Below are 26606 nucleotides of genomic sequence, written 5' to 3'. Positions count from 1 at the left end.
TAGAATCATCTTTGGGGAAAATTTATATAGATTTCCAAAAAGATTTATAAATGAACCTTTGGAATAAACTTGTTTCTAAGTTAATCGATTTTTGCATAGGTTTTGCAAAAAATAATTAAATTCAGTAAAATAATGAACATACAGTATAAGCTGTCCGATAGATATTCAGTGAATGTTTATTGATATGCATGAATTATGGACTATACACTGTTTTGGCCCAGTAGAAATTTGAGGGATTTATAGTTTGCTAAAGGAAATGACATGTATACAAATAATTTTATAACCAGTTCAAATATAAGAAGGGTCATAAGAGAGAATAGTATTATCAAGAGAAATAAAGAATAAATTATTAAACTTGGCAAGATCAGACAAGGTTTGATGTAGGAGGCTTGGGAGCTGACCGTGAAGGTCCTGTTGAATTTGGGTAGGCGGAAGTACCATGATGTGAGGGAAATCAGTGAAGACAGTCATCAGAATGGACAAGGATTGGGTAAGTTAGGAGAACTTGGAATGACCTAGTGCAGAGGAGGGAGTATGAAACAGAGGGGCCTCAGATGTCAATTGCTACTTGGACCAAGGAAAATTTTAAGAATTTTCTCATGGATAAAGTAGAAAAAGAAATTAGTGTTGTAAACTTGAGCATTGGCTATTAAGTAGAAAGTACTTAAATAAGACCTCTTGCATATAGTGGTTAAGATTGGGAAATTAATTTTTATGAGAGGGTCTAGGAACTAAAATACAAGGAAATTGATGAGAAAGAAAATTTTTGGTCTGCTACAGATTTCTCTAGCTGCATGGTAGTTAACTGTATCATTGGAAAGAAAGCATGGTTTGGGAATATAAGAAAGAATAAATCCAAATTTTAGTTCTGTATCCTTGGCTCAACAGTACACAATGTTACGAAGGTGTGTTCTTGCTTCAGTTATTCCTAGAGATGATCCTGAGGGGACAGCAGCCTCTCACAGCCATGACTCATAATCTTGATTCTTCATTTATATGACCTTTGTGGGTTACAGCTAAGATCTTCTCCTATTCTAATCTTCCAGTCTGTTCAAACAGAGTGAGATTGGTTATTGTGTTTACATAAAGTAGTTCATGGAGAGTACACAGTCTAGCAGGCTGTTCCCATGGTTCTGTATGCTTCTGCCCACAGGTTGGACACTTTCCCTGAGATGACCAACCAGTTAACTAATCCCAGTGTCATCGCACCACTGCCCATACCATTCTGGGTCATTGGCTTTATTACACAGGAGTCTACTTCCTGAATGGTTGTAGAAATAGATTATATAAATGGGAATGAGGTAGAGAAGGGGCAGATCATTTCCCAGGTATTTAGTCTATATAGTCACTCTCACCACAACAGCGAATCACAGATATTTCTCGTGTTCTTGACCATAAACACTATTCATGCTGACCCAATAGAAGCAGTAGAGCTAATGAAAATATCCACGAGGTTGTGGATACAATTTTATTGCATATCTTGGTCTTTAGTGTCATATATACTTGTTTAGCCATCTGGGAAAAGTTGACTCAGGTGCTGTTGTTGATCTGGAAAGATCTAGTTAAGTGATTTATCCTGGAAATATGAATTACACTGGTTTTAATGTAAAATTCTGCACTTAATTTTTTATGTACAAGTTTATAATCTATATTATAATATTATTGGGAATGCGAGTCTAAAATCAAGGGAAAATTGGGGTATAATTTCCACATACTTTATATAAAGGTACTTTTTGACATTTATTATTTATTTTCAGGTTCCATATTTCCCCAGAGTGTTAGCAGTGAATAAGGCAAAGGCAGTGTTAATGTGATAGTGAAGGCCACAAGTCTGACTTGGACTATGAACTTTTCTAGGCAGGAAACCATATCTTGCTTTATTATGTTCTTGGCATTAGTCCCTGGCACATAGAAGGTAACCAGTAAAAGTCTGTTTAACTATGATTGAATTATTGGTGAAATGCACAGGCCTACTGATTAAATAAGGGCACTATGTTCTCTGTGTGTTGGTAATAGTAGTAGGTTTCAAAAGGGAATGGGGCTATCAAAATTATTTTGGAAAAATACCAGGTTGTTAAATCTTCCTTATTGAAGTATTATTGAGGAACATAGGTTCATGGATTAGGCACTTTGGTACTCTTGGCCTCATCTTTGTTCACTGACTTGTTTTCTAAGAAGAGATAACTCAAATGGGTTTAAACTCACAAGGTCACATGTTTAGTGACTTTGTTACTTTCTATTTACATCAGTCTTTTCAGAGAAAAAATGCTACGGACTTCATGTGGATCTTTTAGCTCTGTTTTAAAAATTCATTTGTGACTTTTTCAGAAAGGAAGCAAATGAAAACACATTCAGATATCCATTCCCTAGGGTTTTAAAAACTGCCTTAATGACATTTAAGCAGCCATTTAATATGTCCAGAGGTGCAGAATTGGGGACGGAAGAGGTTTTTCTGTGCTTCACATGATTTGAGGGCCATAGCTGGAAGACTGAAGAACTAGAAGGCTAGATGTTCCTCAGGCCCATTTTGTCACATGCTTGATAACTGATTTTAGCTGCTGTCTGAGATCCTCACTGGGGATCTTAGCTAGGACACCTATCCTTAGCCGCATGTGGTCTAGATTTGCTGGTAGCAGGGTGGCTGGACACCAAGAATGAACATTCCAAGAGCAAGAGAGACAGGGGGCAGCCATGTCCTTTGTTATGACCTAGGCTTAGAAGTCACTATTCTTAAGACTGCTGTACACGCTTGAGCTGAGATGCCACCAGCCAGCCCAGGCATGAACACAGGCAGTCCCTTCAATGGGGAATTCTGACTGCTCATGTGGGACTGGAAATAGTACCTTAGCTGTTTTCTTGGAAAATGCATCCTCTTGTGCAATGTAATTCTCATGTCTTTTGGTGTGGTTTTATAATTTTCAGTTATGAATAATAATACATGTCTTTCTTCATTGCTTTTACCAGATCCACTACTTGCCAGTCACCTGTATCTAGTTTGTCAAAAAATAATATTCAAATATATGTTAGATGCTGAAATTGTGGCAGTTTATATTTAAAAGTACAATTTAATAGATCATCCAGAACTTTTAAATAAAATTTTATTTATTTAATTTTCATCCAGAATCTGGGGTATTTGTTTTTCTGAAACAGACCCTAATGCCTAGAATTGTCAAGTGAAAAGCTATTTTTCTTTTTGTAATATAATAGTCTTTAAAATAATTATTTTTAAAACAATAGGAGATTCACAGAAAATTTGCAAGTTCAGTTCAAAGTTTTTCTTTTCTTTTTTTACCTGAACCATCTAAGAGTAATTTTCTAGTATGAAGCCCTGTTACCCTCAAGTACATTAGTAGTGAATTTTGTCCATGCAAGGAGATTTTTGTATATAATCTCAATACAAAGCATCAAAATAAGGAAATTAGTAGTGATCCATTACAACCATCTAACTCTCACACCTCACTGAAATTTTCTCAGATCCTCAGATAATGTCCTTCATAAGGAAAGAATCCAGTTTAGAATCGAACACGGTCTTGCGGTGCCAATGGCCCTTTAGCTATTTCTTCTGGAACATTTACTCAGCTTTTCTTTGATTCTTATGCTTTTGACACTTTCGAAGAGTATATGCCTGTTACTTTATAAACTGCCCCTCAATTTGTTTTAATGTCTGTTCCTAAGAATTGGATTCAGGTACCGCATCCTGGGCTGCAATGTCTCAGAAGGACCCTTATTCTGTATATCCCATCTACCCAGGCGGTGACTCCTTTTGACTGGTTAAATTGTTGGTGATGTCCACTTTCCTGAGTTGACTAAAGTCTTGTGATACCAGCTTCTTCTCTGTCAGGTTACTAATTTCACTTTGGTAATTAGTCAGAATTTGAAGCTATTAAAATACCAGTCTTCCTGATCCATACCCATGTCTCTGTGGCAGGATATAATGACAAACAAAGTGTTGGTTGTTTTCCTGTTCATTTTTTTCTAGAAAGGAGGAAGGCAGAGAGACTGGCCAATTTTTCATCTAGGCAGGTCATATACTGTATTAGCTAAACTTGAATTTTAAAATGAGACATTCATTTAAAGTGCTCAATACTCTATTAATTTTTAAGGAAAAGACAGATGAATGAAAAAATACAGCAATAGACTTATTGTTTATCCTTTTAAATAGAAATAATCATTTCTAACTTTTTAAATTTATTAAAAAATATACATCCGCCGCCTGCCTTGCAAGCACAAGGTCCAGAGTTCCATCCCTGGTACCAAAAAAACCCAAAAACATATTTAGTGCTTACTGTGTGCATCTCACAAGCCAGGAGAGAGAAAATCTTGAGTATAAACTCTAGTGCTATAAGGTGTGGTGCAAGAACACAGTCCACAGAGTTCCACTAAGGGATCTGGTCAGGAGCTGTGATGGGAGAAAGAAGTCACAGGCCAAGAGGGCAGGCTGTATTTAGGGAACAGAACGAAAAGTGCCAGAAACTGATAAGTCTTAGTGTAAGGATTGAGGCACAGCCACATTCTTAAGAGTATAAATTCTCTGAAGACAGGAAGTTTTGTTCAGATTTTTCTTTGCTGTGTCTCTGTAGAGCCTAAAAAAGTGTCAAATACCATGCATAGCAAAGACTCAGTAAGTACTGAGTTAGTGAACAGATCTGGAAATCCACCTAACTTTCTGGTTCACTATTTGATCACTGATTGCCTTTTTTCCCACCAGCAGAATTTGACATTTAGCCAGGTAGGTTGTTAGGGAAAGAATGCTCTGGACATGCAGATCTGAGCAATGCTCTTACATGTGTGGAGAAGACATGTGTCTCCTCTTTCTGATCTTTATCTTTTCTCCTACATCCCCTGTTCTCGGTTCAAATAAACATGCTCGGATCTCACTCATTCTTTCCTAACCTCTGAATTCTTAGTTTCCTTTTGTAACATAAGAAAGGTTTAAGTGCCATTTTTGAACACTTCTTTTTCTGGAGAGAGTTTTCATCTCTGTTCCTTTAATATTTCTTGTTATTTTACTGGGGATCGAACTCGGGATCTTGCGCTTGCAAACTTTTAATATTTCTGTTGGTTTTAGATTCCACAGGTCCTTTCTTTACCTCACTACCCTACCATGCCCATAGCCTCAAGAGGTCTGCTTGCTTGCAGTTGCTTGAAGAGACGTCTTAAGAACCTTGAAAATTCCACTCTCTTCAAAGTCAAATCAGGGTTTCACATTTTGCTTACATCTTCTAATTATGACTATACTAACAAAAATTAAAAGCCTATGAGAAAGAAAAAAAAGGTACTGCAGAATATCAGTTCAAACGAGTACATCCTTTTAGATGCTTTTCAGTTCACTCCTGAAAAGGTCACAGTGTTACCGAAGGCATCTTTTGAGGTCTTTTTAAAATAGATCCATCACCTTAACATTGATCTCACTGTTGCTTTGGCTTAGTTTTAGTTTAAATTGCTTTAGATAATCTTAGGAATCATTTGAATTTTCTAGAAAACTTATACTGCATGTCAAACATTTTTTTGCAACCACCTTTATTCTGAAACATCTAAAATATGATGAATAAAATACAACAGCAAATATCTTGGTGCAGAATGAGTTTTTTTTGTTTTTTCCATATAGCTGTATATTCAGCCCCTACTCGGTGTATTACTCATCAGATGTGCTGGCTAGGGAAAAGAACAGACTAATCGTTAGTTGACAACACACTTCGATATATTTAAACTCATTTAGTCTTCATAATGTCCAACTGTAGAGATGAGGAGGCTGGGCCTCAGAAAGAGTAGATGTCTTCATTAAGATCACACAGCAAGTTGTGGAATTGGGATTTGAAGAAAATCTCTTGCCAAAGTAATCAGTGAAAAAGAGTTGCTGAAATGTATTCATGTTCAGTGGTAATTTAAAGATTTTCAGTGGTCCTTTTTTTGGTTGTTGTTTCATAGGTCTTTTATCTGTCTTGGCAGAAGCCAGAGATCAAGTTTGATATTCCAATGTGTCTTTAAAATGTTTTGCCTCTAAATGTTTATTACTTTACCTAGTAGATTATACAGAATAAATATTTCAGTTCTTTATAGCCTACCTGACCTAAGCAGAACATTTCTTTATGTCACACACATTAAAGTGGGAAAACAAGCCTTTTGATGTTGGTGTTGGAAACAAGAGAACAAGAGAAGACCCCCCCCCCCCCCGCATTCTTCTCCCATCCCCATTTGTGTGGGATTCTCGCACAGTCCAGGCATTCTTTCTCTTGGAATGGACTAGGCTGACAAAAGATGCAGTGTTATAGGTTTCTTGCCTCCTCTGGACTCCTCCAGGCTCCCTTTCTGGAGTCAGAGGGAGGGCTAGGGTTGGGTCACAGGGTACCTTCAGGACATATCTTCGGCTGTGTCCGCAGGCCTCACACTTGCTCAGGAAGACTTTGATGTCCTCAAAATCAACCTGGTGAGGACAGAGGTGGACCTACACCATTCAGCTTTTTATCAGTTGTAATTCTATTGGGCTCTGTAGCAGTTTTTCAAAAAGCTATTTTTACATTTCTGGAGCTGCGATGTGCTTTACATTAGCCACAATAAATAAGTTTCTGTTTGTTTTCAGATAAGGAGCTGAGTAGATAAAATAAGAATCAGCCAATGATGGTCTTCTCCAAAAGTTAAAGTGTTTCTTTATACTCCTCTTATGACCTCTCACCAGCTTCCATATTTGGCCATCCATCATGTCAAAATCCTACAAGTATTGAGAATTGTGTACTTTGAGCATTTACTCCCCACAGATAACTCTAGTATGTTCCTTAGCTCTTATTCTGCATCAGTTCCTGTCTCACAGAGCCAGGCCACTGTACCCTGAGATACTGGGCATCATTCCCAAGAGGACTGGCCACCTCTCATTGCTTTCTTCTTGCAGTGCAACCAGTGTATTTGATATGTACTTGCTTTAGGAGAAGAAATAAGGAAATTCTAGAAAACAAATCATTTACCATGATCATTTTAAAAAACAATAAATACTTTAACATTTAACATCTGATTATTATTTATTTATTTATTTATTCCCATTAAGTTTATTGGTACATTTTAGGTATAAAATACAGTTACATTCATCATTGGGATCTTGTACATGAGTCTCTTGGTTCTTATTTTTTTCCCCTTCCCTTGCCCTCCCTTCATCCCCTCCACCCTTTCCTATTTGCAAAGACCTTGTTTCCATTTTTTTTCCTCTTCTCATAATTTTTCCTTTCCCTTTTGTCCCTTCCCCTACCCCTCCCAATTCCCCTGCTCTTTTAGACCTTTTCTTCCTGTTACACAATATCAGTTATACATTTTTTAAATTACAATATTAAGATCTAGGAGACATTACCACAGATTTTACAGAATTTAAAAGGATATAGAAAGCATATTACAAAAATCTGTTTTGAAATAAATTTGACAACTTCTAAGAAGTACCTTGGAAGACAAATTAATGAAACTAACTCTGGAGGAAATATAAAATTTGAATAGCACCTATTAAAGAAAGTATATTCTTAGCTTGAAAACCTACCTATATGACAACAGGCTTGTTTACATTTTAACTGATAAATTATATCAAACAATTAAAGCAGAAGAAAGGAACACTTCTTTCCTCATTTTAGGAACTCAACATTGTGCTAATCCTAAAACTGGATAAAGATAATAGAAGAAAAAAGTATGAACATAGATAGAAATTTGTTTAACAAAACGAACTATTGGAAATCAGATCTAACAGGATCTACAAAGTGGTTTTGTTATAGGGATGGCAGTGTTGGTTCAGCATTGGAAGATCCACCCCCAAAAGTCATCATTTTAACATAGGAAAGGCAAAAGCCAAATGATCTTGTCACTAGTTGGAGAAAAAGTATTGGACTAAATTCTACAGCTGTTCATGGTAAAAGCTATCAGGAGACTAGAAGTAGAACAGAACCTTCTCAACAGATCAAAGACATGTACTCCATACTTCCAACAAAAATTCCTTCTATGATTGGAGACAATACAATGCTTTCTCCTTAAGGTGGGGAACAAGGGCAGATATGCTTACTCTTTATCTGTCCATTAAACTTTGAAACCTAGTCCACACCAAAATAGTCTGGCAATAAAATGACACAACTAGGATAGGATTGGCATGGCAGAAGCAAAATCTTTATATGTAGATGAAATGATCACCTACAGAGAAAATACTAAGAAATCTCTAGGAACCCCTAGAACTTGTACTTGAATTTAGCAGGATTAGAAAACACAAGGTATATATAAAAATTCAGGTCTGTGTATACTTGCTATAAATGAAGAATTGGATACTGAAATTTAAAAGTTATGTAGGAGTACAAAGGACCCAGAAAAGCCAAAAACAAAAACAAAAACAGTGTTAGAAGACATTTAGCACCCAATTTTAGGACTTCTTCTAAAGCTATAATAATCAAGGCAGTGTTGGTGTAAGGAAAGACATATTGATCATTTGAATAAAACAGAGAATCTAGAAATAGAACCACACATATATGATCCACTGAGTTTTGAAAGATTATTTAACATTAGCATTTTATAGAATATAAACTCAATTCAAGAGCCGAGGAAGAGATAGTGTCTTCAGCAAACGGCACCAGAACACCTGGTATCTGTATAGAAAAAATTAACCTCAACTCTTTTATTCCATACATGAAAATAACTCGATGGGATCTATGAACCTAAATAAGAAAGTGTAAAAGTATAAAACTTTAAGAAGAAATTATAAGGGAAAATATTTATGAATTCAGGGTAGGCAAGAACTACCTAGGATACAAAAGACATGATGTATAAAAGAAAAAAAAAGTGATAAATGAGATTCCATCAAAATTTAGAACTTTAAATGACATTATTAAAATGAAAAGTAGTCCTTAAACAGACCATATTTACAATGCATATAACCTATGACCAGAATATATAAAGAATTCTTAGAGCTCATTAATTCTTAGAGCTCATTAATTCTTAGAGCTTATACAACCCAATTAAAATGTAGACATAAGAAGATGATAAATAGCCAGTACAGCACAAGGAATGGTGTGCAACTCTAGAATCAGAAAAATACTAATCAGTACAATAATAAGATTAAATTATACACTCATTAGGGAGATGAAGTTCAAAGTTTTAAAAGCCTTGTCATGAATTTTTCTTTTTCTTGGATTCTCCCCCTTTGCATTTAATTTGTCATGCCCAATGGATTCATTCTGCTGGGTTTCCTGGGGTTGTGATCCTCATTTTCTTTTCCTAGGGTATTGTCTAAAACTTTTTGGAGTGCCGGTTTGGTATTCATGAAGTTCCTGAGGTGCTCTTTATCATGAAAGTATCTTATTCCTCCATCAAGTTTGAAAGATAGTTTTGCAGGGTACATCAATGTGGGTTGGAGGCTGTTTTCCTTTAGGGCTTGAAATACATCACTCCAGGCTCTTGCCTTGAGGGTTTGCACTGAGAAGTCTGCTGTGATTCTGATGGGCTTTCCTTTGTAGGTGATTTGTTTCTTTTCTCTCACTGCTTGTAGAATTTTGTTCTTCTGCTGCATTTCTGGAATCCTAACTATTATATGCCTATGTGTAGATTTTTTTTTGATCAAGGCTATTTGGAGTCCTATATGCCTCACTTATCTGTATGTCAAGTTCTTTTCCCCTCCTTGGAAAGTTTTCTGCCATCACTTCTGTGAACAATTTTTTTATGTCATCTGCACTCTCCCCTCTTTCTTCATTGACTCCAATCAGTCTTATGTTATTCTTCTTTGCATCGTCTAGCAGCTGCTGGATTGATTTCTCATGTTCCTTTACAATTTTAAAGCAATTTTTCTTTTTCTGGTCACTAATTGCAATCTTATCTTCTATATGTGAAATTCTATCCTCCCATTGGTTCATTCTGCTGCACAGACTTTCGATGGAGTTTTTTTAATCTCTTGGAAATCTGTTTGTATCTGTTTTATGGACTCCATTTGTTTCCTATGTTGGGATTCCATCATGTTCCTCAGATCCGCTATTTTTTTATCTGTGTCCTGTCTAGGTTTATTAATCATGTCTTGCACCATGAGCAAAATCTTTGCTGTTATCTGAGTAATTATTTCTGATTTCATTTTTCCCAGATCCTCTTTTGTTGCCAGTTCAGAGAGTCCAGGTAGTTGAGTATCAGATTGTTCTGTATTCCATTGTTTCCCTTTATGGTTGCTGTAGGTGATCTGGAAGTTTGTTTTTGAGGCTTGTTTATGTGTTTTCCCATTTCCATGGGGCGGGAGTGTGCTTCTGGCACCCATGCGACTCACCTTCTCTGCCCTAGGAGCTTGGGGATGGCAGTGGGGGAGCTTCCTTCCAGGTTCTGGGACCAGCTGAGCTTCTCTGCCCTAGGAGCTTGGGATGGCAGTGGGGGAGCTTCCTTCCGGGTGCTGGGACCAGCTGAGCTTCTCTGCCCTAGGAGCTTGGGATGGCAGTGGGGGAGCTTCCTTCCGGGTGCTGGGACCAGCTGAGCTTCTCTGCCCTAGGAGCTTGGGATGGCAGTGGGGGAGCTTCCTTCCGGGTGCTGGGACCGGCTGAGCTTCTCTGCCCTATGAGCCTGGGATGGAGGCGGGTAGCTTCCTTTTGGGTGCTGGGACCAGCTCACCTTCTCTGCCCTAGGAGCCTGGGATCGCAGCAGGTGAGCTTCCTTCCGAGTGCTGCAACATCTGATTGTAAGAAACATAAAACATATTACCCATATTCCTTCATGTTACCCTTTGCCACAAAGGATTTAAGACAATTCATTTGGCATCTAAACTGATTAACTCCTATGAGAATGGAGTTATGTATACTAATAGTGAACATTTTTTATTTCCTGTTCAGCATTTTGATCATTTGGTCTTCATTTGTCTTTTTGAATATTGCAGATTTTTCCTCCTGGATTTTAGGTTCTCTTGAACCCAAAGAAGAAATGAACTCTGAATTTGGGCCTATGCTGATGGAAGCCCAGAGGTCCCTACTCCGTGCTTACCTTGCCCTCTAGTGGGCAGTATGCATATTGCTGTGCTGAGAACTAAATACAAAGTATTAGATGTGCCTTCCAAATTCCTATTCTGATTCTGGTGGAATGGTTATTCTGTACAGATGTGCACAGATATCCATAACACATATGAGAAGTTATACTGCTGATAAATGTAGTTGGTGAGTTAAAGAAGAATGCTTAAAAATAATATCAAGTATAAAAATAAGTAGTAGAATTCCAAAATCAAAAGTAGTAAGAGAAATCTAAACTTCAAATATTAAAATATAAAACAACATTAAATAAAATTCTTTTACATTGGCACAGAAATGATGAGATCAGTGGAACTGAATAGAATTCAGAAATCAACTGAGAGGGTGTTATTTCAAATCATTGAGGAGATGATGACATAATAAATAGTGCTGAGAAGACTGGCTGAATATATGGTTAAAAATAAAAATGAATCCCAGCCTCATTCTTTTCTTCCAAATAAATTCTGGGTGCACAAGAGGTTAAAACCTTAAAGAAATGATACTATTAAATTACTAAAAGAAAATATGGACCATTCAAAGATAAAATGAGAAAGATGTGCTATGTGAAATGATAGATCCAGAGGTCTTTTAAGAAAAGACATTTCTTCTGGAGAAGAAACAAAAAAAGTTGAAAACAATTGTAAAACAATAATACTTAAAAGGCAAATACCAAATTCAATCCTTTAAGTTAAAATGAAATACGATATAGTATATTGGTACCTAATAGATTACTTTGTAGACCATAAGGAAATAATCTGAGTTTGAGATAAAGCGGCTTCCTAAGTTTGTGCTGTTTTATTTCCTTATGTGAATTATTTTCCCAAGTTGATTATTTTCCTCTCACTGCTTTTAGTGTTAATCCTTTGCTGTACATGTTATAAATATTTCTGCCTATTTATTCTTCTGTTGCCTTTCAAAATGTTTCTTTAATTTAACATTTTAGCCATTCTGTGATTTATGTTCATGGAGGAGTAGAACCTTACATTTTTCTTAAATCTGTGTCTGGGTAACTCCTTTCCCTTCTGAAGAAAATTCTAAGCTCACATCTGCACAGCAGTTTGTCTTGCCCGCCACCTTCATTGCTCTGTTCCTTCTGGCAAGACTGAAAACTTCTCATTGGATTGATTCCTAGCTCTAAGGTACGTCTTAACATCTAGAAGAGCAAAGTCTCCCTGTGCTTATTGAAATTTTTTATTCTTTCTTGTACATTTTCCACATAGAATTGTGACTCTTCATTTATTCAAGTTTTCCTTATTTGTCTTTTAGTTAAGTTTTTATGTTTTCTTCATGTACATTTTCCTTAGGTTTCTTTTAGGAATTTATGGCTGTCATTGATGTTGTAAATGAAGTTTTAGTCCACTTTTAAAAATTTAATATTTTTCTGGGAGAGATTCTAAAGCACGTGTATACTTAACAGTGTTAAATTTCTGGAACGAGAATTTTTTTTCAACATGGAAACACATTTATTCTGAAGGATTTTTTTTCCTGAAGAATTGTTATTACATCAATTTGCACTTTATATGTGATGGAGTCTTAAATTCCAGAAAATACTACATCTGTATACATAGAAGAGATGGAACATAGGGCCCCCAGCCCATTGCACTTGGCATACTTTCAGGAAGTCCTGATTCCAAAGTCTTTGCCATGAATTCTGCAAATCTAAGATTAAGATCCCTTCACCTCTGGCTCTTACATGGATTCTTGCTACCTACAGGTCACCTTTGTCAATCATATCCCAAATCCAACCCCTTCATATTCCCATAGAATATGTGCCTCACCAAACATTTTGTGCATGTAGATTGGAGGTCAGAGGTTGTGGCGAGGGTATCCATCCAGGAGCAGCAGTCTGGGTATCATTTGAGGGTCCTTGTTCTCCCTTCTAAGCTTAGTGCAGTATTCTCTACTAAAATACTGAGTACTTTTCCTGAAGAAAACCATGATAAATACAATTTTTCTACTCCCTTACGTATCAGTAAAGACTAAATACATTCTTGTTATGGCTAATTTACAGTAGAAAAAGCTGGAAAATAGTCCCTTGATTTTTGTTTTATATCATGCAGAACATAGAAAACTACTGAAGAAGTATTGTCTGGAGTTGGCTGAAAGTCAAAGACCATTAAGTCTTTGTGCAACGAAATTTAAATCATTTAACTATATTTCAGTGTAAACTTTTCGTAAGTAACACTGACCTTGAAAGTTTCATTAAAGAATTGGGTAGTAGATGATAAATTATTTGAAGACATACCTTTGGGATAAAATGGCATATATGTTTGAATCATTCTGCCATGCAGCATTTGTATTTGTTTTCAGTATATCTGGTTTAGGATTGCTTATAAAACTAAATTTTTAAATTGATTTTCTCTTGCTTCTTATTTTGAATCTGCAGTTGACAAACAACTTTTTAGCACATGTGGTATGTTTGGTAATTGTAGCAGAATATGTTAGTACCTTTAAAGTGGATATCACCTCTTTTCTTTTCTATATTTATAAATGAATAGAACTTTCTGGAAAATAATGTACTTTGGTAAGGTTGTCATCCCAATTACTTAGTTGTAGCCTATTTCATTCACTTAGCCTCTAGGAACAAGCACTTCCCTTCCATCAATGCTTGTTCAAGCAGTGACACCATACACTGATTCATTCAGGACATAAAATCTGGTCCCTCCTTGCTCCTGCTAAGAATGAATGTGGTGGAGTCAGTTGACACAAATTGCATCAAGTGAAAGGGAAAGGAAAGAAAACTTAAGCTTTGTGTTCCATTTAAATACTGCAGCTGTACAGTGATGCTGCTGTGATCTTGTTACTGTGCAGTAGTCCTAGGCTGCTGGTTGGGTTACGCTGGGAGGTGGTATGGATATGGGACCATGGGTGACCTAGCCCTGACAGTAGCTCCTTGAGCTGGAGCAAGAGGACTATAGGGCCAGCTGCCCCTGTACACCATGAGCCTGGGGTGGAGCCCAGGCCTCTGCAGGATCACCTTCTGGCATAGGTGTCCTCAAGAGAGAATAAGCTGCTGTCAGTCAGGAGAGTTGTGTGTTCCTCAAAGGGCTATGGCTCCATTGGTTTGCATATGGGAAACTGAGGCTCTATGTTTTTGGCAAAGATTTACTCAAAAGCATGATTTACCATGAAAAACAAGCTTGTGCTTATAAATAAAGCTAATGGTGTACCTTTAAATGAAGTTTCATTTTTAGCCCAAATCAGTCATATTGGTAAAAGTATCAAGACACTTTAACAAATTTTTGCCAATATGATTGGTCGTATGTCCCGCCTACCTCTTTCAATCTTATCCTCATATAAATTTATCTCTGACCATGTATCAAATTCAGGTTCACTATATTTATCTCTGAGATCTTTGCTTGTTTATTTTTGTTAGTTTTTATGACTGGTTGATCTTATGAAAACTTAAGCCCTCACTATTTCAGGTAGTATTGTCAGATAAAACATTTTAAACAAAAGCTGTTACTTAGAGGACAATACCATATGCTCTTGTTTATAATTGTTTAAGAAAATTACTTAAAGGTTTTTTAAAAACTTGGCTTCTGGCAGCACTGTGAACCATATAGTGGTTCATAAAACTAACTGCCGTGTTTGGACTTGCAGGACCTCCAGAGGTGGGTGGATGGTGCTCATGAACACGGCTTTGTCTTGGTTTCCTTTGGAGCTGGGGTCAAGTACCTCTCAGAAGACATTGCTTACAAATTGGCAGGAGCTCTGGGGAGATTGCCTCAAAAAGTGATCTGGAGGTAGGTAAAATAATACAGATTGTTTCTTTGCTGTTGACTTTCGGATTCACCCCTGAAGGTCCCAGTAGAGCACAGCGTATTTATTTGCTGGCAAGACCAGTGGATGGCCCAGAGTTTTCAGTTTGCTTCTTAGTGCACTGACATTTAAGAATTAATTCCTAAGACTCTCATAGATGAAGAGACCTCTGGCTTGTAGCATGTAAAGAAAATGAAATTTAGCATGATTTATTCTATGTTGGATGCACTTTTATATTTCCTTTAGAATTCTCCCATTTTTCTCTTCTATTCTTATATTTTAGAATTTAGTTTAGTAATTATATACCTTTATATGTCAGTTTTGGAATGAGGTAGAGAATGAAGAATTAATGAATAAGTAGGTAAAATGTTTCATGGATTTTGGGCCATCCATGTTGCCCCCTTTCCAAGTATTTTTGCTTTCTTTATCCAAATGACCGGACCTTTAAAAAACAAGTAACTTACCAGTTTACACTGGTAAAAACAGACCCCCTGGATCTATTACAGCTTCCTTTGAAGCTGCTGCTAATAGGTGCCTGTCTTTAGAATTTAAACTCAAAGATGAAAAACCAGACCTGAGTATTTTATTTAGCATGTGTTTGTTTAGTACTAGCCACTACGATGGGGTTCCAGGGATATTGTAACAAACAGAATCAGTCCCACAGGTTCTACCACAAGATAGTGTCTCTGGTTTTTTTCAGCTTTTGTTTTTTTGTTAATACATATTTGCACCACATAATGATTATCTTCCCCATGGGGATTAGATACATGTACATAACACACCAGAATTCTATTTTCATCTACTTCTCCCTTCCCCTCTCCCTTTATCTCTTGGTTGCCTTTCTTTTTACAAAAGATCTATTTCCTTATTCCCTACTATCTGTCTTTTATTTTGCTCCTTATTTATGTTTTAGGTTTGTCTCTGAAGCATTACCAATACTCTGAGTCAGATAGGTTTTCCCTTTATTAACAAGGTGCAAAAATGACCTCCCTCTTCTTGCTGAGCTCTGAAATGGTTCATGTTTCATTCTAGCTATCTGGGCTTCTCCTTCAGAATCCAGGCATTGAGTTTTCTGTTAGCTTGGCCCAGAAAGCACCCTGCCTGCTTTATTCAGGACAATTCAATCAGCTGCTCACACTCTTCATTCATTCCCTTAGCTGTTAGGCACTTTCCTGGTTTATCTTTAGAAGATCAGTCAGGGAACAGCCTCATTATTTTCTTTGTCCTGCAGACCTCCTCTGCCAGGGGCCAACCTAAAAGAGGACTGCTACTTCCTTCTAATGCTTTTACCTCCCCTTGGGCTCTAGGAGTCAAGGGTTCCTGCCAGGAACGGCCCAGTGCAGTTTCCCCTAAATCTCCTTTCTCAGCCTCTGATATTGGTATAGACTGACTTCTAGCAGTGATTCACTTGGTTGCTTTTTTTCCCTCATCTCTTTGTATAGAGAGGAAGATAATAAATCTTTATATAAACAAATGCATATCTGTCCCTCAATCAGTGAAAGATTTTTGGTTACAAAGAAATGTCATCACCTTTTTTTTGATATTAAAGCATGATTTCATTCTCAGTGTCAACAAATGGTCATGTAACATTCATTCCAACTCTAAACATTTAACCAGTGAGCCCATACCAGGAGTAAGGTTTGATTTCTAAAAGACTCATGGTCTGGTGTACATTTTAGGTTTTCTGGAACCAAACCAACGAATCTAGGAAACAACACGAAACTCATAGAGTGGTTACCGCAGAATGACCTGCTTGGTAAGTTGGTGACATGTGGGTACTTACTTGGCTGTTAGTTGTAAATATGATTTTTATACTTGAGAGGTTTGTAAAGTATGTGTTAGTGTGTGATGGAGTCATTTTGTATTATGTAGTATCTCAATTCTTTTTTGTTTGTTTTGAGACAAGGTCTCGTTCTGTAGTATAGGCTGGTCTTGGTTCATGATGTAGCCCAAACTAGCCTCAAACTCCTGGCCATCGTTCTACCTCTGCCTCCCCTGTGCTGGGATTATAGGCATGTGCCACCACACTGCTCAATTCTTAAATTTCAGGCCAATTATTGTGAAACCCTGAAATGTAACTGGAAACCTCTTCAGTAGGCTCCAGTCTCCTGCCCAGTGTTTGATGCAGGCCTGAAGAAAAAAAACAACTAAAAGACAGAACTAAGAGACACAGAAAGTGGGGCACCAGAACAACCAATGCTGGTGCAACTGACAAAGGCTCTGGCTAGGCCAAGCCACTGATTTTTGTTGGTAATCAATTGGGGTAAAGGCAAGCTGCGTGCAAGGACAGGACTATGTGCAAGGATGCCCAGTCGTGCAGTTTCTATGGAAATTAATGTAAGCAAGGCTTATAAAGGACAAGACAGAGCATTCTCGAATTAGGAACAGAATAGACAAAATATATGGTTGTAATTAGAACATTGTCCTTCTGGTTAGGAAGTTTTAGTTGTGGGAATGGAATTTGGGTGCAAGTTACTCTGACCTTGGCTCATAGGCCCAGACTCCTATAAACAAGCCAATTGTGGGATTAACTCTTCAAAGCCTGCACTGCTTACAGCCTGCTTTGGGCATAATCAATATTGCACCAGTATTTCAAATCTTTATTTGTTGGAGAACAGTTTGTAAAATGTAGTCATTAGAGCCTGTAATTTAAAATTTTTGACCAGTTGCAAATTTTAACTACTTGGAAATATACTTAATAAGCTATATAAATTAGGAGTGGATAAAGATATGCCCGATTAGGCTAGTGAAGTAAAAGTAATAAAATTAAAACAATGAAAATGCAAACATTATAACATGTTTTACTATAGATGTGTCTGAGAACCCAGAGAAATTAGAAATTACTCATTTGTGTAATACCAAAGAGAAGCAGAAAGCCAGGGAAATAGTAGATTAATTTTAACTTCAGTAGTATCATCTTTCTGAATTTCTTCCTAATTTATTAATTTATATTCCAGATAATTATACTTGGTGACTGGCCTAAAATTTTAAATTATAGTATTTACAAATTGTTTTCCAGTAAGTGAAGATTTGGAATGTTGGTCTGAATTTTTTTTTTTTTTTTTTTTTTTTTTTGGTTTGATTGGATTTTTTTTGGTACCAGGGATCAAACTTGGGACCTTGGGCTTGCAAGGCAGGTGGTGGCACCACTGAGTTAAATCCCTGACCTTTGGTCTGAAATTTAATAATTGAGTACTACATATTTATTTTAATTCTAATCAACTCAAAATTAAACTGATTATTACATGCATATCTTTTAAGTATACAAATACTTGAACCTAAGTAATTTAAGACTGGTCAGTAGAACACAGATGGTAAAAATGAAAATTTTTATTCCTTGAATTCTAGGGAAACAGTACCATATTATCCCTTCATATATATTGAGGAAATTATAAAAGTTATTGGTCTTGGTAATATTGGCCACCTCTTGTTCATTAATACTAACACCTAACACTGGTTTTAAAAATCAGCTTTTAGAACAAACTTTGGAAGCTATAGTCTTCCTCTTAAAAACCAGCAGTTTGAACTTCGTAACTATCAAATAATTTTATATATATAATTCCTTTCCATCTAGTTCCTTATCATTAGTTCATGAATGATAAATCTGAGGAGAAATGAACATAAGGTAATTTTTCTTGACATGTGGTTTTTTTTCCTTGAAAGCCTTTCTTACTCACTTCATACTCTGTGAAAGGTAGGAAAGAAGCGGGACAGTTAGGTCACTTGTCAGCTGTCTCAGCAGCAGTGTGACCCTGTTACCCAGGAACATTTCAGTTCTCTCCTGTGTGATGTGCAGCAAGTGTGGCTACTTGGTAAGACCTCAAGTCGTGGCTCCTCTGGGTGCCTGTAGTCTCAGCTCTCTGACTTTTCCAAGACTGGTGTCCTACTCACTTCTAGGTATGACCTTTGCCAGTCCTCCCATGGCTTCTAACTGTGATCAGAAGGTTCCTCATGTATGTGCAGCAAGAACCAAATCAATCTCTCCCCTCCCTTCACCTTGGAATACCTGTTCTTTCCACAGGCCAGGCTTGGTTTCATTTTGTGATTTTTTTTTTAATTGTGAGGTTTGGTTAGTTTCTTAGAAAAATAGCATGCTGCTGCAAAAAACTTTGAAATTCACTTCTGGGGCTGATCCTCTGGGGGCCACTTGTTGCTAAGAGCTACAGACACTGACTGAAAATCCCACTAGGCTTTGGGAAAGGAGCATATGGGAGAACCCCATGGAGACTGTGGCTCACGCACATGATTGGTTTTGTACCTGTGTGTGTGTGTGTGTGTGTGTGTGTGTGTGTGTGTGTGTGTGAGAGAGAGAGAGAGAGAGAGAGAGAGAGAGTATTTAAATGGCTGATATGTCTGCAAGGCCTAATTCTTTTTTGGCCAATAACACATTTTCCTAAGTGCAGTGTTTATTTTATTTTATTATACCTCTGTGGTTCCGGCTCCTGCCTCGAAAGCACAAGGTTCAAAGTTTGATACCCGATACCAAAAAAGAAAAAAGAGGCTCATTTGAAATATAGGCTGTTTACTAGGAGAAAAAAACTGGGTTTTAAAATACTTCATTACAGTTTTGAAAAGTTGTCTCTTATTCCCATGGCAACTAGGTATCTCCCTAATGTCTCATCTTTTAATGCTGAATTCTTAGCAGTACCATCTCTACTCATTAGTATACCTAAAATGTCAAATTGAACCCTAAAATTGTAAAACATGGATGCTGATAGAACATTGTAAATGGTGATTATTATACAGCTTTTTTATTTTGATAAACACTAAACTCTTGATTTCTGAAATCAGCCTTACATTTTTACATAATAAAACTGAGTTTGACTTTAATATAAGTAAGTGCTAAGAGTAGCCATACAGTAGATAGATCTCTATTTTTAGTGAAATGCAGTTGTACCCTGGTACTGTTATTTCTTGCTTTCATTGGCTTCTTATTTATGATTGACCATTTAAATTTGTGTTGACAGTTGTATTTTGATGCTTAAAGTTCTACATTTCAGTTATCTAAAATAGCTTTTGGTATATACAAATCAGGCAGTTTTGGATACGACAAACATTTTAATTGCTGTATAGTGGAAGTCAGTGAAACTATCCCTTAAAAAATCCTGTATTAATAAGAATCAAAATGTATAATTGATATTGTGAAATAGGAAGAAAATGTTTAAAGGAATAGGTGAAGTGGGAGGGGAAGGGGAAAGGAAAGAAGGGAAAAGAAAAAATATGAATAAAGTAAAAAATGGAAACAAAGTCTTTGTAAATAAGGGTGGAGGGGGTGAAGGGAGGGCACGGGAATGGGGAAAAAATAAGAACCAAGATACATCATGTTAAAGTACAGGATCCCAATGATGAATGTAACTGTATTGTATACCTAAAATGTACCAGTAAACTTAATGGGAAAAAAAATCCTGTATCTGAAATATTTGTTTACTATAGGATTATCTGTAGTAATAATGTTGTAAGTTATTTTCTTTCTTATAATTCTTTAGGACACTCAAATATTAAAGCCTTTCTGAGTCATGGAGGTCTGAACAGTATTTTTGAAACTATGTATCATGGTGTACCTGTAGTTGGAATCCCACTCTTTGGAGATCATTATGATACTATGACCCGGGTGCAGGCTAAAGGCATGGGGATATTGCTTGAATGGAAGACTGTTACTGAAGGGGAGTTATATGAAGCTCTGGTGAAAGTTATCAGTGATCCCAGGTAGGTTTCATTTAGTATTAAAGCAGATAGTGTTATACACACACACACACACACCCCCACATTATATTGTCAGTAGTAATATTGTCAGTAAATTATTAATAAACCTTTAGATTCCTGTGATAATGTCTTGCACATATTTGCACTAACTTGCAAAATAAAAATAGCAATCCTTTGGCCAGCCATGTTGTGTCCCTGCATAATAATGGTACCAGGATTTGGCAAACTGAAGGAGAAACTGCAATGGGAACAGTTACTGTATTAGATGTTATTTCTTTAATTTCGTTTTAATAGTCATCATAGCTGTATCTTATAGTTTTTGTTACCCATTTTATAGAAATCAAGCACTTGAGACTCAGAGTCAGTAATTTGCCTCAATCGCACAGCTATTAGTGTAGGAATTTGAGGCAGAGCTCTTGTTGCTACATAGTAAGCCTGGTGCTGCTGGCTTTCTGCAACAGTGGGTACTGCTGAAATGCTGAGATTTATTCCCTGCCAAATCAGAATCTTTATTTCATTTTGCTTTTTAAATTCTTGATCTGTCCTGCATTAATCCAATTCATAAATGAGTCTCAGAGGGCAGAGTCCTAGCTAGTAAAACACAGCATCACTTTCCCTGTTTCAAGACATGATGTTTAATTTGCCATGCATTTCAAATGACATCAGAGGTGTGTGATGCTTTCTGTTTATACCTGGGGATACAGCTGAACACCGGCTGAGAAACACTGCCATATTCTTAGGGTCACCAACAATAAGAAAAATCACTTCACATAAAATGCTATAGCTTTCATGTAAGGTTCTGATTCCGACTCTGGTTCTTCTAGCTGCTTTTATGTGAGCTCAGAGGTCGTCCTCATGGTCTCAGCCCTTAAGAACTCAGGGTCTTGGTGACAGCTCTGGGACTTGGAGCAAGATGGTCCATGATCTGGGGTGCTCCAGTATATCCCAGTTCTGCAATATGTTCCTTTTAAGCTGTATGTATTTGTAAACATGTTATCATTTAAGAAAATGTCTTATATGTTTGTAAAATACTGTACTACAGTTTTTTGGGTAAGAAATTTACTAATACTGGGTCAATTATACAGAAAAGCAAAATGCTGGGTAACATAGAAAATTATTCCAACTGTTTTGATTTTGGTTTTGTAGGGCTGGGGATCAAGCTGAGGGCCGTGCCTATGTGAGGCAAGTGCTCTACCACTGAGCTCCATCCTCAGCTCCATCCAGCTGTGTTCTATGAGGAATGAACTGGACTGAATCAAAGAGAAAACTGGCTACAATCTTAGGTCATAATCCAGTTAAATCCCAGCTAGGGAATCTTGAAATATACATAAGTGCTTGAATTCAGAATATTTTACGTTGTATAGTGAATAAATGTATATTATTCCAAAAGTATGCTTATTAGATAAATAATGAGTTTACTGAATGTAAATCTTGAAAATTTAAATATTTAACTGAAAGGTCTTTTGAGTATTCAGGACAGAAAAATGTCTCAATGTGGAAATGACTATGATCTGTGTAGTATGGCCTTTGGCAGAAGCCTTCTTTAAACTAATTATCACTTATCTTTCTTTGTTTCCAAATACATGGCAATGTTCCACATTTAACATGCAACAATTATTGAAAAGGCTAATTTATATTGCTAATACTGTGTCCAAGATACTCTAGTTTAAACCAGATAAACAGTATTGCTAAAGAAATATGTATTTTTCACTCATAAATGATACTATTATATGTCTTCTTCCCTTATTAGTCCTTTGTGTTTATTTAAGGAAAGTTTATTGCTCTTCTTGTTTGGGGAGGGTTCTTTTTTATTTTATTTTAATAGAAGTTATAAAGAAAGATGAGTTAATCATTATTAACAGCACCTATCTAACTCATGGTCAACTTTTAATTGAAGACATACTTTTATAAAATGTAATGTGTTGTGATTACTCCTTGCAAGTAATTCTTTATTAAAAGCACCTTAGCTAAGTGTTCCTTTGGAGTAGTTTAAGGGTGGCTTGAATGACCATTTTAATCACAATTTTTATTTTTTTTACTTTTGCAATCTTTACATTCTTACTGGAAGGAATTTTGAATTGTAAGCAAACTGTTGCAAGGATAGTGTCACTTAATATTAAATTTGAGGCTAGCTCCAGAGTGGAAAATACCTTCCCTTCAAATATCTAAGTATGAACCCTTCAGGTATCCCTTTTCAGTTGATCCATTGACCTCTGAACAGAACACAAGAACTGAACAAAATCAGATTGGTTAGTAAGCATCCTTTGGAAGGTGTTTTCTTTATATATTTACATGTTTACATGTATTCACATAATGTCATGTGGCTTCATAGTAGTACTTTCAACCTCTTTTAATCTGTTAATGACTTTAAATCATTATTTAATTTACCAGGGATCAAACTCAGGACTTTGTGTTTGCAAGGCAGGCATGGTGCCACTGAGCTAAATCCTGAGCCCTTTATTTAATGATATTTTAAGTTAAAAAAGGTATTGCTTAAAAAAGTGGTAGAATAAGATTCTCCATTTTTTCCTCTATCCTCTTTTAGAATCTAATAATTTTACTCCCTTTCCTGGTTGAGTCTCTTTGTTTTTATACAAACACAAAAATTTTTTTTTCAGTACTGGGAATGGAACCCAGAGCCTTCACACTGAGCTACATACCATCCCTGTTTTATTTTCTTGAAACAGCCTCTTGTTTAATTAGCCAGACTGGGCTCTAACTTTCAGTCTTCTGGCATCAGCCCCCCAGAGTGCTGGGATTACACGTGTATGCCACCATGCCTGGCTCATTGGTATTTAAAAGCATATGGAGAGCTGCAGTTCATAGGACGTAGCATATAAAGACCAGAGGACTAGAGTCAGAAAACCTTGAGTCTGGATCTCAAATTTATAATCATGTTCACATACCTAGTCTCTCTGGTTTTCATTTTCCACACCAGTTTAAAATAGTTTTTATTGGGATAACATAAGATACAATGTTTAAAGCATTTATTTCAATGCCTGGAATGTACTAGGTGCTTGATAAAGGATAGCTGTTTTATTATTTTCCCCATTTTAAAACTGAGAGCTTTATAAACACAGAAACTTGGATACAGATGACCATGCTGTGTTTTACCCCCACTCTGTAGCTACCGCCAGAGGGCTCAGAAGCTGTCAGAAATCCACAAGGACCAGCCTGGCCACCCTGTCAACCGGACTGTCTACTGGATAGACTACATCCTTCGTCACAATGGAGCCCACCACCTGCGGGCCGCTGTGCACCGGATCTCTTTCTGTCAGTATTTCTTACTGGATATTGCTTGTGTGCTCTTACTGAGTGCTGCCTTTTTTTACTTCCTCTTGTCCTGGGTAACAAAATTTATCTACAGAAAAATCAGAAGTCTGTGGTCTAGAATTAAGCATAGCACAGTTAATGGACATTATCACAGTGGAATTCTGAATGGCAAATACAAAAGACCTGGCCATATGAAGCATGAGAAGAAAGTGAAATGAGCCAGAACCCCAGGTGATAGAAACAAATGTGTTCAGTCATTGAATTTTTATTGCAATAATTTAGTCTAACAGCTACTAAAAAAAAAAAAAAGTCAGTAAATAATTCTAATACTCCCTTATTGGATCTTACTAATGAAATTCTGTGGAATTAAGATGGCTGTAGAAGCACAAACCTAAAATGCAAAAATGTACTTTATTCAAATACTGATGCAGAGTTTTGGCACCAAACCTTTTAGAAGCCTTCATTATTTAAATCAATTAAGTGACCATGTCAGACCTTAGTTTCAAATCTTGATGTGTGTCACAGATAAGCAGTGTTTTTTTTTTTCTCTTGATAATATTTGGGTATGTATGTGTGTATGTGTTTGTCATCTAATTCAGAGCGTTGTAGTTTGCTGCTTGTTGTTAGGGTACAACATTCAAGAATGAAGTTAGGACCCAGATGTTTTTCTCCTAGCATTTAACATGTGTGAACTCAGAATACTCCAGTGAATGAACACTTTTCCCTCAAAACTGAATGCAGAAGAAGGAAATGAAAGGATAAATGACAGAGCCTTTTGTACTTTTTATTTATTTTTTTCTTTTCTCAGTTCTTAGGCTATGGACATTTTCAGGGCAAAACATATAATTAAGTAAATGTATAAATTGGTTATCACATTTTACTTTAATTTTCTCCCCACCAATAATTTTCCTCTGGAAGAATTTTATAGTTTTTGTGTTTTGTTTTAATGAGTAACATTGAGTTCAATGCATAACTAAGACAAAGCAACAAAACTCTGCCTTTTGTTCAAACTACTAAAGCGTATTACTCCGATAGCCTTTGCAAACAGAGCCGTTGCTTGAATGTTTATTATGTATTTGAAAGATTTTCCACACTGTAAATTTTGAGTCTTTGGGTGTTACATTTCCACAGTTTTAACCTTAAAACACCATCTTTTTCATCCTTTTTAGTTGGGGGGGGCACACAATCTATAGTACATAGGTGCCAACAGTTTATTCTTTTAAATGAAATGTTTGGGTTTCTCTTTAGTGGTACCTGCTTTGTCTGCAGAGGCCTGAGGTCTTTGTGACAAATCAGACCCTACATGATGCTCAGAAATGACAGAAATTGTTCTGTTGTTTGTGCAGAAGACTTTCTGTGTTCTTCCTCACTCCTGCAGCCCCAGCTCAGCAGCCTTTTTCAGCCACCATGGCTGAGATAGAAGAATGACAGTATTCATTTTGAACAGGGATGCAAGTCACAGCCATCAGAAAATCGGGTCCTCCCTGCTAAAGCATTCACTAGGCAGCAACTGTCAGCTTATCCCATGTCATTCTGTTTACTTAGCATTTGCACTACACACATTGAGTGCATGCTTTATTTATTTGTAGATTGAAATCTCATGTCTGACAGCTGAGAGTAGCGGAGTATATTTACTTAAGTCATTTACTAACATTGAAGAGTTGTGCAAATTCTAGAATGCTGTGAATCCTTGTCATACACAGTGACACATGATTTTATTATTCTCCCACCAGGAGCCAGTCTCCTATATGTAGAAATAGTGTCACAAGTAGTTTTCTAATGTACATGCAGACAAACGCACTGCTCTCTAAATACTTGAAGAAATGGTTTTACACATAGAAGCCTATTAGTTATACCTTTTCACAGTCTTATCACAACTTTGCCATTAAAGGAGAAAAACCACACAGGCAATGAATGGTGGGATGGTAACAGGACTTTAGAGTGTATGAATGAGCTGATTCTGCTTTTTTGGAATTTGATGAAGTTAACAGTAGGTACTGGCTGGATGAGTAAAAATCTCCACTGTGATAAAAACTTAATAAACATGATTTAAAATAGAGAAATGTTGTTGGAATAAAATTTTTATTCAGATTTTATCTCATAATATATATAGTCATTATAAACATGTTTCTAAGATAGGTTGCCCAATTTTTGTATGCATATATGGGTGTGAAAACAATGTTTTAAATGTGAGAATGTATTTTTATTATTTAACATAGGGGTTTACCTTACAATTACATCAACATGGACCTTAAAATTCTGTCTCAGAATTAAGAATGTTAAGAATAGGTATTTACTGGTCATTGTTATTTTGTTTCTAGGAAGCTTATTGTTAGCCAGTTTTGGTAAGTGGAGTGATTTTAAAATTTTCACACTTGGGCCAGTTTCTCTAATAAAGTTAAGTTTTCAAGAAGGTTCTTTTCATGTATTTTTTAGCGTCTCTGACACTATTTAAATATTTCCATAGCTGATTATCATCATGTCAAACACAAGTGATATCCCACCACATAGATATAGGGGCAGGATTTGGATGATCAAGGTCGGAGAGAACTAATGTTTGGGTTAAAGCAATGATTTATGATTGAATCTGGAGAAAGAGATTATCTCTTTAATGCTCAGCTATTCACCAAATCCTCACAAATACTACTAAAATCAAATGACTGCTTCAGAAACGAAATAAAACAAAAAGCCAAACTTAAAAATGAGAGAATGAACATAAGTTAAGCAATAATTTTAAGTGATAATTTAGTGATCTGCTTTATTGAAAATATAATTAATTCATTTTTTATTCTTGCTAAATAATTCAACTAGTTTGTAAATGTAAAGTCACATTTGAGGATTTTTATTTGCAGTTGGTATAATCATCAATTTGTAATAGAAAACTTATCA

At 36.4% G+C, this 26606-nt stretch overlaps 1 protein-coding gene across 5 annotated transcripts in view; it reads left to right on the top strand.

Annotated features, from left to right (window-relative positions):
• The window catches only part of Ugt8 (UDP glycosyltransferase 8), a 93753-nt gene that overhangs the window by 46817 nt on the left and 20330 nt on the right, over positions 1-26606 (top strand). For 3 of the 5 annotated variants that reach the window (XM_004870034.3, XM_021248465.2, XM_004870035.3), the window contains 4 exons: positions 14583-14725; positions 16421-16497; positions 20228-20447; positions 23572-26130. In XM_004870034.3, the coding sequence (XP_004870091.1) occupies positions 14583-14725; positions 16421-16497; positions 20228-20447; positions 23572-23935 (804 nt within the window). In that variant the 3' untranslated portion in view covers positions 23936-26130. Of the gene's footprint in view, positions 1-14582; positions 14726-16420; positions 16498-20227; positions 20448-23571; positions 26131-26606 lie in introns of those variants that run through there. The other 2 variants (XR_015446540.1, XM_087199256.1) reach the window with 1 other exon arrangement.

The sequence above is a fragment of the Heterocephalus glaber genome, unplaced genomic scaffold (genome assembly GCF_053883595.1).
Source record: "Heterocephalus glaber isolate CG9 unplaced genomic scaffold, H.glaber_assembly_v1.0 deba00001690, whole genome shotgun sequence".
NCBI lineage: Eukaryota > Metazoa > Chordata > Mammalia > Rodentia > Bathyergidae > Heterocephalus > Heterocephalus glaber.
The sequence above is the reverse complement of the archived record's forward strand: the minus strand, read 5'-3'. Positions and strand labels throughout refer to the sequence as shown.